The 14400-nt window shown below is 42.8% G+C and overlaps 3 protein-coding genes across 7 annotated transcripts; 1 reads left to right on the top strand and 2 right to left on the bottom strand.

Annotated features, from left to right (window-relative positions):
• Positions 1-38: 38 nt before the first annotated feature.
• On the bottom strand, positions 39-3264 carry LOC124486447 (phosphatidylinositol 4-phosphate 5-kinase-like protein 1). 2 transcript variants are annotated; one of them, XM_047048019.1, is made up of 11 exons: positions 3115-3264; positions 2941-2989; positions 2590-2781; positions 2441-2491; positions 2157-2311; positions 1950-2074; positions 1826-1860; positions 1675-1730; positions 1462-1574; positions 1118-1280; positions 39-1037 (listed from the first exon to the last, which is right to left on the bottom strand). In XM_047048019.1, exons 1-11 carry the CDS (start codon positions 3141-3143, stop codon positions 593-595), a joined length of 1413 nt encoding a protein of 470 aa, XP_046903975.1. In that variant the 5' UTR covers positions 3144-3264; the 3' UTR covers positions 39-592. The 2 variants fall into 2 exon arrangements, with proteins under 2 accessions (XP_046903975.1, XP_046903974.1); XM_047048018.1 differs by having other exon boundaries at positions 2590-2796.
• Positions 2795-5555, top strand: LOC124486450. 3 transcript variants are annotated; one of them, XM_047048028.1, is made up of 5 exons: positions 2795-2896; positions 3614-3881; positions 4005-4117; positions 4204-4422; positions 4510-5555. In XM_047048028.1, exons 1-5 carry the CDS (start codon positions 2836-2838, stop codon positions 4662-4664), a joined length of 816 nt encoding a protein of 271 aa, XP_046903984.1. In that variant the 5' UTR covers positions 2795-2835; the 3' UTR covers positions 4665-5555. The 3 variants fall into 3 exon arrangements, with proteins under 3 accessions (XP_046903984.1, XP_046903986.1, XP_046903985.1); XM_047048030.1 differs by lacking the exon at positions 2795-2896 and adding an exon at positions 2930-3011; XM_047048029.1 differs by lacking the exon at positions 2795-2896 and adding an exon at positions 3204-3293.
• fam102aa (family with sequence similarity 102 member Aa) lies at positions 4799-12972 on the bottom strand. Of its 2 annotated transcripts, none has more exons than XM_047048027.1 (12): positions 12641-12972; positions 12269-12553; positions 8248-8368; positions 8023-8052; positions 7346-7462; positions 7138-7184; positions 6904-7046; positions 6721-6813; positions 6386-6581; positions 6134-6255; positions 5980-6049; positions 4799-5895 (listed from the first exon to the last, which is right to left on the bottom strand). In XM_047048027.1, exons 2-12 carry the CDS (start codon positions 12412-12414, stop codon positions 5850-5852), a joined length of 1131 nt encoding a protein of 376 aa, XP_046903983.1. In that variant the 5' UTR covers positions 12415-12553; positions 12641-12972; the 3' UTR covers positions 4799-5849. The 2 variants fall into 2 exon arrangements, with proteins under 2 accessions (XP_046903983.1, XP_046903982.1); XM_047048026.1 differs by having other exon boundaries at positions 6709-6813.
• Positions 12973-14400: the final 1428 nt, after the last annotated feature.

Here is a 14400-nt window from a genome sequence, read left to right on the forward strand (position 1 = left end):
TTCTTCCAGCCTCGGACCCCATTGATCATTCATTTTTTGCATAGGATAAAATCAGTTTTATTCATGCCATGACTTGCCTTGCACGTAGCGTATTTCATTATTTCTCAAATATCAACATATATATAAAAAGACAATAATGTTTGTTACATGGTTGCCTGTACAGCACTGGGGAATTGAAATGTTTTAACAGGATTGACTGATATGCTAAAGATGCGAAATAATTAGACTAACTGAATGAAGCATATTATTACTTTTACTAAAACAACTGTAGAACGTCGAAATATTTTTGAATTACGGAGCCAAGATCATCTATTTTCATAAGGGCTAATACGCCATCTACCGTTCATATGAATAACATTGCAGTCCTTACAGATGTATTAGGCCTGCTACAAATTTGAATACATTTGACTTAAACTGGATTATTCTGGTAAATATACAGTGGCCTATACATAATGCCCGTTTATAACGCATACTACTCTCTTGTCCTTTAAATATCTATGCAGTCTTAACAAAGTTGTTCTTTCCTATAAATCTTATTCTGTATTGTGCTGCTATTGTCTGACTTGTCACTATGGTCTACTTTGCCCCTCTGTCATCTGGTTTGGTTTTGCACCCACTGACAGAATCTCTGGCAGTAGGCACTGGGGCTGACTGTGGAGAAAGCCCTGCCAGGGTAGCGGATCCTCTTCCATATGTTCTCCATCTTTTTCTTCCAACTATACTCAGTGAAAATGTCCACAATACCAACAAAATAGCGAATCTCTGGCCCATCGATGACATGCACTGAGTTTTTGAAGTCGGGCAGCAGCCTGCGGTGATGGGCATGGAATTCCTGGAGTTCGGACTCTGGACTGGACGTTGTTGAGTGAAGGTTTATCTCCTCAAGAGGGACTCTGTTGATGCATTGATGCTCTGTAGTGTCTTCATGTTCTGAAGCACCATCTGCAGTCCTTGCTATTTTTTGGCCTGAATCCTTCTCCGGTAATGGAACAGTGAAGGGATCTGTCTCAATAGGACTGTCCCCTTGGTCCATGGATCTGTAGAGGAAGGTCAATTAATAACCAGAGTATTTCCAGGAATGTTATGAAGACCTCAGACCTTGTGATAACATTCTTACTTTACAACGCATGTTATGATGTTGGGGAAGGAGTGCTTCCCGTCCAGCTCGTCTTGGTGTAAAGGTTGCTGGGCCAGAAGGAGACTGTAGTCAAGTACATTTAGCCTTCGAAGGAAGTTGGTGTCTATCTCCACCTGTTCCATGAGCCAGGATCTCTGCTCAGCTGTCAATAAAAGTAGCCATTTTAAGGGAAACAAGGAAGTTTTACTTGTTACATACTACCTAACCTTGTGTTCCAGCTGTGAGGGCTAAAAGGAAACATACCAGCTCCCAAAGGGAAGGCTGTATTGTTACCCATGGGGCAGAGGCAGTCTGTGGACAATATTTGCAGTCCAGGCTCTTACCCAAAGTGATGTGCTTTCCATTAAAGTTGTTGTCCTTCAAAACTGTAATCACATGGCTGTCACCAGAGTTTTGGTTGGTCCACCGGCCTACCTCACAACCCTTGATGTCATACCTATGGGATAACCCAGAACATTCTAATTGTATCTTTGTTGGCATCATCAAGTAAAAGTATAGCATTTGTCTACAGTAATAACACCGCAAAAAGTGTTTACCTTGTGTGAATCCTCTCATCGGGATAGAACACACTCTGCATCACAATGAAGTACTTCTATGGAAACAGATAACTATGGAGTCAGAGAAACTCCAGAAAAAAAGTGGCAACAGATTTGATAGCTGTATTTTGGAATACAATCAGATAAATACCTTTGTTTGATTTGGAATAAGGAGGCTGTGGACTCCTAGAAAAAAAAATGCAAAGCTGATTCAATGAAATTGCTGTGCATTCGCTGTTGTCAACCAGGTTGAAAGTGTTACTCGGATTACTCACCAAGGAACCTAACCATCAGTGAATGAGGGTATTTTTCCAAATGGTCCATGTATGCCTTCAGGTTAGACAGGAGAAACGTCACTTCTCGATGATTTTGTGTCTTCAAGAAGAACCTCTTGTCGTTCCTGTTGATGAAACGGCAGCATTTGTTGCGTGTGCTGTGTGTGTATCGATGGGGTATTTATGGAAGTATGCGGGCGTGCTTACGTGAGAAAGAAGTTCGCCTTGCTTTTGGAGTTACTTATGAACTGTAGGTAGCAGCCGTCAGATGAGAGGGATGCCTGGTATTCCTCCTCAGTCATCCCCAGGGAACGACGCAGTCTGGCAAACACGGGCCCAGCGAACGTCTGCATCTCAAAGCCCTGCAGAGGAAGCCGAGGATGAGAGCACTGCAGGTGAAACAGCTGCTGAACTCCCCCCCGCAAGTCCCCTCAGAGACTTAATCTTAGGACAATGAGAAGTTTGATGTCATGTGAATAGCAAAATGACACCTTGTGGATTTGAGTCTCCTCTGATTCGAAATGTTCCATCAAAGGTTCCTCCTAAGTGGGAGTGAGAGTGTTTACATGACAACGCATGCAAGAGGGATTTTTTTAAAGATCATTTTGCACGTCAGATACTTTTTACGTTTGTCTCTTACAGGTGGTGGATTCTCCACACTGGGCTGTACAGCAGCATGCAGGCCTTCTTTCATCACAGAGGTGAGGTCATAAAACTCATGATCCTGTTTGATCTCAAACAATCCCAGCATGCCCCATCTCTGCCTCAGACCCTGCCACTGACGCCCCTCCCCTGTCGTCACAGAGCGTCGAACACCGCTGTTCTTCTCCATCTGGCACAAACACACCTTGGTTACCACAAGTAAATATATAAATAAAGGCAAAGCATGCAATATTTGAGAGAATACGTATGTTGTGTGAGTGTGCTGGAACAATTTTACTTCTCAGGCAAGTACAATCATGAACTGTTCAAGCAAGAGACCGTCTCTTACCTGGTTTTGAGATTGCTCTGTTGTTTCAGTGGCTGGCGATACTTTATATCTGAAGAAATCAAATTACGGGGGTTTGTATTTAACAACTATGCGTAAATCATAAACTTGGTAATAAAAGTGGTCTTTTACAATAAGCGGAAATACTAAATTATCTCTGTGAATCTCATGTCTTACCTCCCGTAGCCAGGGAAGGAGTGCTGCATTCCTCAACAAGCAGGTTGGGTAAGATATGTGTGTCACCTGGAAAGTGGTTATGGGTGTCAACGTAGATCCAGACAATATTTGTAGAGTGACAAAATACATTACGTTCTGAGGATGACCTGAATGAAAACATTTGTGGCCAACAATGAGAGGTACATCTTGACTAAAACTAGACTATGTCATTGTCTTTTGTTTACCATGAGTTTGTATGTTATGGAGACATTTTTACCATGGTGTTGACGACACGTGGAGCACTGGCCTGTTTGGAATTTGTCAGTGGGGTTAGGTTCTAATCAGTTGGTCAGTGGCACTGTAGTGTTATAGGACAACAGTTTTAATGACTCTACTGGACAGATACCTCTGTGGTGGCAGACACTGGAGAGACCTTTTGTAAACATGAGGTTTCAAACCCTATTCCTAACTTTATCCATCTGCTTTAGTCTCATTTATTCATCTTTCTCCCTTCCTCCAGATCCACCACCACCTGTGAAGAAGAAGACTGGCTGTTTCAAAGTGAATGATTGCAAATGCATCATGAAGGACGGCACAGGAGTGATCAGCCTGAGGACTATGGGAGATGAAGATGGCTTCTTGTTGCGCTTGAAACCCCTGCTCAGACATAGCCTTGGGACAGAAAATACTGAGGTCCTTTTCTCCTTCAGCTCTTGCCAACCTTTCACAGAACCAGAGGATCTAGCTGGGACTGACTGCACTAACATTGCGGCCTGCTTGATAGTAAGGTACTGAATTAATTGTCACGGGTACATTAGAAGAATGTGTTTTATTTCAAGATGGCCCTAGACATTTTTTACAAATTGATTCGAAACATGTTTAGGTTGTTGATAATCTAATAATGTCCACAGGTTTAAGATCTGGAACAACAGATATATCACCCGTTATGTAGACTATGGAAGACATGAGGGAAACGAGTTCCATTATAATGACAGCATGAAGACACTCTCAGTTTCATACTTTGGTAAATAACTACTTAATAAACAATTTCATGGTTCAAAGTGCCCAAAAAGAGATATCAACCCTTTAAATATTGTTCCTGTTTTCCAGCCCTCTCTAACAACAAACAGCCCCAGACCATAGTACACTACCACTGCAGTCCCAACCACACCACATCCTTCGTCCAAGACTTCAGCATGGACATCCCCTTGCAGATCTGGGTGGAGAGTGCCTGTGCCTGTCCAAACGCCTGCGCCATCAGCGACCTGGGTCCTGGCACCATCTTCCTCATCATCCTCTCCCTCAGCGCCGCCGCCTACTTGATCTTGGGTAAGCGCTGTGTGGACACAGACCCCGCGTGGCCCCCGTCCTTCCCTGACTGCTCTAGCTCTGACTGCTCTCTGCTGCCTTCTGCAGGCTCCTGTGCTCTGAGGCCCTTCAGGACCAGCAGCAGCGGCGTGCAGATCGCCCCTGAGGACAACACCTGGTGTATGCTCTGTTACCTGTTCGCAGAGAGGAAGGGGGGAAAGCCGAGGAGGAGGTATTACTCCTTCAGAGAGGACAAACTCTGAGCACTGGAACCTCTCTGTCTAGGATCATCCAAAATGACTGTTTTTCATACCAAAACTTTAGACTTAATTTACCATTTAAAATGACTGAAAATTACTTTCTTGCCTATATAGGAATTCAGCATGACCCATAGAAGTGTGTGGTTACATTTTATTGTCTGAAGAGCACAGTGAGGATCACAAATGATTCTATGATGTTACAAATGAGTGGTCATTAAAGATGAATTTGATCATACATGAGAAATTTAGTAAACTGTTAAAATCATTAGTTTAAATTAAAAAGATTACAGTGCAGGAGTTTGAAGTGTTCGTTATATGAAATGTTTTAAGTATAGGTAGAACTAAAGAGGGGACCATCATTGTATGAAAACATACAGACTTCCATCCATAGCAACACCTGTTAACACAGAACATGATAGAAAACTCCATGTCTGTTTGATTTAAATTTACCAGGAAAACGTGTAACATTTTGCAAAGAAAATAAAATCACCGTCCAACCCTCTAACTAGTGTTAATTGTTACATAAATATAACAGCAGAGACATCAACCAGCCAGCTGGTTGACAACATTCTCATAATTCCTAACGTTTAGAGACATTTACCAGTGTTAAATTCATCTTGACCTGCATGAAAGACTCAGACTGAGAGCACACATACTTGCTTTAAGGCAACTATCCCGTCTCCCCAGATGAGCAAGCAATGCAGTTGACCAACATGGTGTTCATCCACAAGGGGGCATCAGAGCACTACATTCTAGACCTTCCCTCATCTACAACACAAGCTCTCATACTCCTACACCATGTAGCAATAGTCACAGATAACTTGGTGCCGTAGGGTCATTCGCGGAACATTTCATTAAATGACGAAAGAATAAAGTTAGTTTCACAGACGATAATCATCAGCCAACTGTAAACATATGGTAAAAGATAAACATACAGGTACTGAAGATGGTTTCCTGATCAACAGGGAGTCACCTTAAGCAAAATAATTGGCCAATACTACAGCTACAGTGCAGTTGAACAGCATTTTTGCATATGTACATACAGTATGCATATAACTTTGACTATAACAAACATAACATGCCGTTCACAGTGAGTGGACAAGCCTGGAGCAGTGTTGATCCTCTCATGGCAAGCAGCTCAGCTGTTGCTCCAGGAAATGACACGGACGTCCTGTGATGACCACGCCCCTAATGACTCTCAATGACCACTGGCTCATAGACACCAGAAGACACACTGAGAGGTTGGAAAACTGAGTTAGAACAGTGTGTGTGTGTGAGTGTGTGAGAGTGGAATAGTGCGTGTGTGTGTTTTTTTTACCCCTTTTCAAGCCGAATTCCACTTAAGGCAGTGGTCCCATCTCTACTGACAAACAGTTGCAGATTGCTGTCTGAGAATGAAATATTACAGAGAAATAGTCACACAAGTAATACACAACCACACAGAAAACAAATCCAAAACACTTGGGCTTTACCTTCAGTGTTACTAAGATCTGCAAAGTTCTGGCTCTGGACAATCTTTTCCACAATATCATCAGCGTTCATGCGGGTGTCATTCACCCAGGAAGAATGGCTCTCCACTGAGTCGAGCTTCCTCCTACACACAGCAGAAGCAAGGCGATTGAACCAGTCCGCCAGTGAATGACAAGGTTCAACACAAGGGCGCTGTGTTTATCAAAAGAAAGAATGATCAATGGGAAAGCACCTGGCCAAACACGTGTCCTTACCTGGGGGGTCTGTTGGATGGCAGAACAGGCCGGGGGGGCCGGGGGGGTCTCTCTAGTCGCCAGGTGTCCCTCTCCCCCTCCGTGGGGGAGTCGAAAGTCCCACTCGGGCCCCCCGAGGCGCTGCTTCCTGTGGAGGTGTTCCGACGGTGTGTGAGGTCAGACAAGCTGGAGGAGCAGGAGTGCTCTGTACTGTAGCCTAGGAGATATAACAGTGACTCATGAAATCCCATTCCAAAACAAACAAACACACGTCGCTGTGTGTCTTCGATCTTACATTCTCTACAGGGTTAGTCCATATCCCACCACCCTACAATAGATCTCACCAGATATCTTACTCTGCTGGCTAGCATAGCTGGAGTTACGTGAGTGGCCGATCTGGAAGAGCTCTCCTTGGCTGGGCTGGTTCAGATCAGACTCCTCTGGAAGACCTGAAGACAACAAGAAAAGACTGGTTCTCTAAACTGGCTCAACTGCCATTCCTGGTACACTGGCTGAAGAGTATGCCTGCTGGGTCACACCTGAACTGATGGAGGGTCGAGGCTTCGTGCTGCGACCTACTGAGACCCCTCCAGCGAGGGCTCCAGTGCCCTCCCCCTTACAGTCCAGTTGCAGTGCGTGGTCCTGGCCCGACACTGAGATGGACTTGGCTGTACTGGGGGACCTGCAAGGACACAGCGCGAGTCCAGACCGGAAGTCAATGACGGTCACCAATGTTAAAGTTCTCCCAATTCATTCCAAGTCAGGTCACTCACGCTTTAAAACAGGGGTCTCCAGACAGGAGAGTCATTCCAATGGACACCTTCAAAAAAATGGACAACATTATTCGTTCTAATGGCCGAAAGCAGTTAATGTGGCGACATTGTAGGTGCACAGACAAGCAAATTCCTTGTCTGTGCAAACTTTCATGGCGAATAAATCTCTTTCTGATTTTGATTCTGAGAGGCAGTATCGGTGCCCAACCTTTAGTATGGAGTTGTCCTGTCGGGTGTTCTTGGTGTCATAGCCCTCCAGCAGGCAGCACCGGGCCGTGGAACCTGAGCCAGCAAACTCTGCCATGTTGAGGTCAATGAAACCCAGCTGGAACAGACAGCTCAGGTCAGTTCAACACAGAGAGGTGGACAGTTGTTCATATACTGTGGTAGTAATTGAAACAAAAGACAAATGTCATGCCATTAGTCTACTAAGTTGTGTTGAGGTTTATTTTAAACCTGAGCTCAGGCCAGCCAAGAGGTGAGCCATTTAGATGTATCTCCTGGTTTCAAGCCTTTGGTGATGCTGTTTACAGATGTGTGTATTTAAGGAAATGGACTTCCACATACGGAAAAGAGGTTATATTTAGTTTAAGGAAACCCTAATGTGGAGCTTGACAAAACAAAGGAAAGGTCAATAACAATCAGAATGTTTTCACAATAAACTGTCTATATTTAGGTCAATCTAATTTACTACCCTAAATGAGTAAATTATTGTTATTATTATTATTTATTATGGTAAGGGAAGATGGGTTAAGTTATTTTAAAGTAAGGTGACACGTGTTTTTAGGAGATGACACAAGAATTGATGCATGTTGTCCTGAGGAAGCAAAAAAATTGCTGAGCTAAACTAAGCAGTAAGGGGTGGACGGGACGGCAGGCCCTTACCTTTGAATACGTTTTTCCTCCTTTGAGTTCCTGTAGTGAAAACAGGAAAAGGGAGATGACTCCAGTGTGCTGCAGCACCGACAGCCCTAACAGTAACGTTGTCAGTGAAAGACTACATGGAAAAGAAAACAAGCCAGTGCATGCAGGGAACGACAGGATCTGATGTCAACAAGCAAACACAGATAAGGGGAAATTCCATCCTTCAGCAGGGGTGGTCTTCCTCACCTTCCTAACAGACACCCTGCAGATGGACGGGTCCAACACCCCGGTCGTTGGGTTGGCGCACATCTTACAAACAAAGGTGAACCTCTTCCTCCAGTGCACACAGTTCTCCAGCACCTCCTCTCTATAGGGGACGGAGGTTGAATAGTCAGATAGGAAATAATAATTACCTCCAACACGTTCAGTAGTGTCACCAATACAGTCATCCTATCCAATACCAAGGAAGAGAGAGGATATGAATACTTTAGAGAGCGTACACTTGGTGGTGAGGAAACAGCAAACAATAGCATGGGGGGCTTCTGTAAAAACAGTTCACATTGTAAAAAGGCCAGTGGAAAAACATCACTGTCGATACATCCAGGGAAATGGCTGTGTATACAATGGTCAACGTAAAAAAAATAAAAACTTTTGTGGTGTCACTGTCATATATCTGACTTCCATTCCTTCCACTTGAGCTGTGAGGGCCAGAACATGTGTTCCTAAGAGGGAGTGCTGGATCATATGCTGAAACAAATGTTCCAGAGGAATCCCATGTACTCCCCTAGCAGTGAAATGAAATTAGGGCTAATACACACAGCCTGTGTTTATAGCAGGCAGAGCCTCAAGTTCAACCGATTGACACCTGCAGGTAGTGAACACGTACAACCCTCTTCATAACAGTGTTTGAGAATCTGCTGGATCTCTCTGGGGTTTTTAAAAAGCATTCATGAACACAACGTGATGGATAAGCGCAAAGTAGTGGCAGCTGCTGATCCCCCTCCCCCTAGGCCATTCATTGATGTCACCAGCACTGCTGAACGGTCTGGTCTTCCCCCCCCTCTTTTTTCACACGACTGCGGGTTTTGTTTCACGTTTTTTTTTTTCTAAGTCAGAGACTCACAGAAACATAAGAATAATTACTATCATGCACTCAATATTCGAATGAGCCTATTTACAATAACTGGTCCTCCCTCATCTCTCAAGATGTCGAATCACTGTTCAGTTGTATTGATATTTTTTTAAGTGAAGCATTTGGAAATGTCAAAGACAAATCTCAGAGAGCAAAATTCCACCCCTTAAATTCTCTATCTGTAGACCACCATTTATGTGAAGCCATGTTTCTTTGTTGCCCCTCTCTGAAACACACACACACAATGCTTATCAGGAATTCCACGCTAATCACGGCCCTCCTTCATAGAGTTTCAAGGAGCGTTCCTCACCCACATTCCACAGTCCAGATGGCTTTATTCAACCGCCATGGCAACCACACTCCTCGAAATCGTCGGCCACGTACAATCAAAACGAGAGAGAAAGAGTGAGAGCCAGTCTGAGGGGGGAGGTTGGACTCAACATTTAACAACAAATCTTTTGTTCCAGATGTATCTAGAGACTTTTCTGAGAGGCTAAAACTGAGTTCTCAATTACACAAGGCCCAACTGTTTTATTAAGTAGGCAATGGTGATTCCACCAAGGAATTACCACTATAAAGGCTACTTAGCTAGAATCAATTGGCCTTCTAAAAAGAAATCCACATCAATGATATTAACTGCATCAGCGAAACACAAACGAACAAGTACAGTTCATGCGGCCAAAAAGCATAAAACCTTACTTTTCCGAGTCATTAACTGCTTTCTAACCTAAAACCAATTCAGTTCAGTTGCACAAACCCTGAAAAGCAATCTGAACAATGTTGAACGACAGTGCTCATTATGAACAGCCCAGCCCATCACTATGTTGACCATTTGCAACCAGTTTCAGTGCAAGCTACAAAGAAAATGCTAATAGATTATGAAAATGTGGCCTAACCAAAAACGCACAAGCACAGACCAAAGCAGCATGATTTGATGCCTATGAAGAGGAGTAACCCCGCTGGTTAAACAGATAAACTGTCTCATCCTCAACATTGAGTTCGAGTCACATCGAGGAAGTCAATAAGCGTGGTGACATAACAACCAAAATGTTCTTTGCACTCTGATGCACCCCTGTTTAGCATGACTCACTCTGTCAGCCAAAGCAGTTGCATGGGATCCTGATCACCCATCCTGTCCCAGCCACTCCTCAAGAGCTCTCCTCATCCCCCGGCAGGAACACAAACAGCCGACAGCCGGCCGCTGTCAGAGTCTGACAGGGCCCAGATAAACGCAGCAGCCATGGGAGCAGAGTGCAGAGTCAGCATCAGCCAGGAGGCAGCTGACAGACCATGAAGCCTGGAGTCTGTTAGCATTGGATGCAAGCCCTGCTTTCTTTGTGTCTTTGTGTTGCCGGTCTAGGGATGCGTGGATTCAACCTTATAACTGGGGTGATGGAAGGAACCCTTCAAAACACTCCACCACAAGACCCCTGCACAACTAGAAAATGTGCCAGTGGCCTGTGATGAACTGATGTGATCATTCTGTAGACTCAGACTTGTGAATAGGCTCATCGTGACTACCTGATGTCCATTCAAAAGGACGTGTGTGTGGCTGTATCCCCATGGGTCGGAGGAGAGCTGTGGGGAAACAGGAAAAAGCTGGAGAGGTGTCTACATCAACCTTTCACATCCCCTCTTAAACACCACCTACATGACTCACAGTGTCACTTCTCTGCCTTGCAACTCTCCTTTTCATTCTAGTCCAACCCCCTCCCTCCCCCACACACGTCAACACACACACACACTAACATGAACCAGATCGAGAAACGGATCTAATTAGAGCAGATGGCCATTTGAAACACCACTACAGTAACTGTAGGTTCCTGCAGCTTGACTCGATCTAAACTGGCTTTCAGTTTAGAACTGAAATACCTGCAGGGAGTACAAATTGCATCTCCCTTGCCAAACCTCTCTGGCGACTGTATTCTTTCTTAATACCTTTCCCTAACATGGGCAAGGTGAATAGAGACCTAACCCCAATGTATATCCCCAAAGCCATTAGAACCAGTCTCAATCACATTTACAACGTGATTAAACCTGCTTAGTGGGTTTTGTGCTTCAATCAAGAAGTTTGACTAGAGGGCTGATTATAGAAGCATGGCCCACTGATCAAACTCTATATTAATTCAAAAGTATTTCAGACACAACAACAGGCATGGTCTGACAGAACAAAGAAGGACTTGTGTACTGTACTCTCCAGGCCTGTGACATAACTCCAAATCTGGGTTCGAGACAGTGGAAAACCAAATTCTGTCTCTGAGGAGTCCTTGTTCTTTGTGCTCTGATTCCAGAGATAATCAGGCAGTGGCATGAGTTACATAATCCAAGATACTAGCCTGACATGTATGCCCAGGGCATCACATCAGAGGCTGTTGTGTGGCTGCGAAGGGAAGAGAGTGGGAGGGGAACCATTTGTTTATACGTTTTATGTGTTCACTGATGATGACAGGCGTGGACGTTTGGACGTTTCGTCCACTCAAAGTTGACTAGGATTGTGGTTGTTGTGGGAAGTTGGTTTGTACACTTGCTTTCAAATGCCAGCCTTAGGACACATGGGAGCTCGCAGTTCAGAAGTTCAGCTGAATGCGTCATAGGGATCTTTGCCACAGCACTCTGAGGAACCAGACTTACCTCTGGGAGCACACGAAAAAATCTTCTGCTTATATAAGGGCAATAGGGTATGAAAAACACTCATAACAGCAGACAGCCAGATCCTTGGACTTAATACCACGGCCTTCACAAAGAAAGACAAAAGCTTTTGTGTACTGAGGTTCGGAGTGTATGTGACTTCAATGATAATTAAGAGCTAAAAGGACATTAATTGTAGACTTTTGAGGGCTCCACTTTTACTTACTGACCCAGTGACCACTGACCCACTTTTACTTTATTTTTTACATTTCAGACCAACAGGCAATTAGAACACCAATGGTCACAGTTGATAACTTCACTTTGAGTACTTCAATAGCCTTATACATACTGTTTGGCCATTCTTTGCTCGCAAATCCAATAATATATGGGATGCATTTTAGATAACCCTTTTGATGCCGTCATGTGAACGAATCATTTATGATTATGCTTAATGACATTGTTAAGAAACACACAGCATATATTAGGAGGACATTGTAAAATGTTTACCTTGAAGAAGTTGCAATAAAGTCTCCTCCATCCAGTAATCTCAGTTTGCAAAACAATACTCCGTTGACAAAAGGCACTGCAGACAACTCCTCCAAAATTAAATTTGTCTGAAATTTAAATTTCTTCTTCTTGACAAAAAAAGCCATTGCGGTGGTCGCGAAAACGTTCTTAAAGGCTTACAAGATCCAATGTTTAAAACATTCAAAGACTGTTTACGAAAAAACTAGACAGTCATAGATCTTGATTCTTTCCAAATGTCTTGTCCCTTTATTCCGGAATGAATCTCTGATGATATTTGATAATAAAAATATAGCATTAGTTTTACTTTTCAGTATTCATTTTAAACCATTAAATTGTGTTTATTTAACTTACCTTGTAATATATTGTGAAGCATTGCTTAGAACTAAAAAATATCGTCTCTTAAAATTTTTAGGAGCTTTGAACTCCAAACACTCGAAATCTTTAGTGGGGGATAAGGGATAGACCCAAAGATAAGGACCAATACATTCTTCGCTTTCAAAATAATCCCATCAGTTTGTCCTCGGTTATAAATCCCTATTCAACATCGGTTAACTTCTGGTCCAGAGCAGGCGCGCCTCAACCGTGCAATAAACCAAGCCAAACTAACTTCACTGCACACAAATTGATGACAGTGTGATCGATATCAACTCTGCAACTTCGTTGCAATTCCTGCGCACGGAAACCCCAAGTGGTTAGTCCGCCCATTTCCCCGTCCAAGCTTGTTCCATTTTTCTATTTTACTTGTTTTATTAATAGCCTAATGGGAAGTACTTCCTAAAATCATATATGTACACAGTAATCCAATAATTATTGCAGTTAATTGCTTTGTGGCATATGTATTTACATAAAATAATTAATTCGACGTTTTTCACACATGAGACACCAAGGGAACAGTCGTTTGTAAAGTTGGTAATATGCCATAGACAGGAATTTATTTAAGCTACGGTCCATGCAAGGAGATATATTTTAATTGTGTTTAATTTATTTTTAAACATAAGGTTCTATGAACCATAAGGTTGAATCCATTGACCGTCTCAGACGCAGAAACGTTCCAAAACCGTGGGCCAGTAGAGAGCGCCAGAGATTTAGTTTCAGAAGATTTTAGTCATTTTGATTGGTAATAATAATGTAGGCCTACTCAAACGCTTATGGTCAATTGCCACGATATGAAAGATGACCTGAAAGAGGTACACGGATGTAATAAGAAATTATTTCTTTTTTCACGCACTACATTAATTAATTGATTAATGATCATGTTTTTTGGTTTGCTTTATGGGCAATTAGGTTTGCTGTATGTAGCCCAGGTGTATTGGTAATGTATAATTTGAGACATTCTTTTTTAACATGCTCCTTCAAGGGCTTTCATGCTACAAACAAACACAAATAAAATGGTTTACAATGTGGCTTTAAATTATTACAAATTAGTGCAACTGTTACATTTGACAGTTGAGACAATTTTGTAGGCAAGATTTTTCAGATGAGCACAAATGTCTTGATTTTGTGCTGCAGTTGGTTTGGCAGCACAGTGGAACATTATGTGCTTGTTGTATAGAATGTCTAAGCTTCGTCAGAGTTAGTCATTGTACAATCTTCACAGCTTGTCAGACTATTGAGTAATGCCAATCTCTTATAATAGAATGTCAATTGGTTGTCAAGATGTGTTGGCATTTAATCTGTGCAGAGCCATGTCCTTTGAACTAATCTAGAGCAATCTTGATATGAATGGTTACAATCACTTATCTGTTATGGTATGCAGCAGCTCCTGTGCTTTTTTGTGTGACATAATTAGACTCCAAATGCATATACCGGTAACTAGCTTAGAATGAGGGTTAGGTTCATAAACAGTTTTTGTAGCATGCTTTTGGACCACTGTGTTCATTACATTAGTTTTGTTTAGAACATATTTGCCCTCTGTACTGTTTTTCTTGACAAGTGGACTTGGTCTACTGATAATAAAACTGATACAGTTTAGTGACCTGTGTACTTCCTTCCTGGTTTTGTTCCGTTACAGTGGCCCTATCGGAAAGGTTATCTGGTGTGAAGCCTGAAATACAGACACATTCATGGTGCCCAAAACAACAGACTGTGTGCAATGAGACAGGGAATCATTG

Source organism: Hypomesus transpacificus, chromosome 24 (genome assembly GCF_021917145.1).
Source record: "Hypomesus transpacificus isolate Combined female chromosome 24, fHypTra1, whole genome shotgun sequence".
Lineage (NCBI taxonomy): Eukaryota > Metazoa > Chordata > Actinopteri > Osmeriformes > Osmeridae > Hypomesus > Hypomesus transpacificus.

Coding starts and splice junctions, on each gene's coding strand:
- LOC124486450 (XM_047048028.1), top strand. CDS start 2,836: ATGCAATATTTGAGAGAATACGTATGTTGTGTGAGTGTGCTGGAACAA. Junction 3,882..4,004: donor GCGGCCTGCTTGATAGTAAG/GTACTGAATTAA, acceptor TAATGTCCACAG/GTTTAAGATCTGGAACAACA. Junction 4,118..4,203: donor ACTCTCAGTTTCATACTTTG/GTAAATAACTAC, acceptor CCTGTTTTCCAG/CCCTCTCTAACAACAAACAG.
- LOC124486447 (XM_047048018.1), bottom strand. CDS start 3,143: ATGCAGCACTCCTTCCCTGGCTACGGGAG. Junction 1,281..1,461: donor TGGAAAGCACATCACTTTGG/GTAAGAGCCTGG, acceptor TTTTATTGACAG/CTGAGCAGAGATCCTGGCTC. Junction 1,038..1,117: donor ATCATAACATGCGTTGTAAA/GTAAGAATGTTA, acceptor CTTCCTCTACAG/ATCCATGGACCAAGGGGACA.
- fam102aa (XM_047048026.1), bottom strand. CDS start 12,414: ATGGCTTTTTTTGTCAAGAAGAAGAAATTTAAATTTCAGACAAATTTA. Junction 8,369..12,268: donor TTTATTGCAACTTCTTCAAG/GTAAACATTTTA, acceptor CGTCCCCTATAG/AGAGGAGGTGCTGGAGAACT. Junction 8,053..8,247: donor GCAGGGTGTCTGTTAGGAAG/GTGAGGAAGACC, acceptor TTTTCACTACAG/GAACTCAAAGGAGGAAAAAC.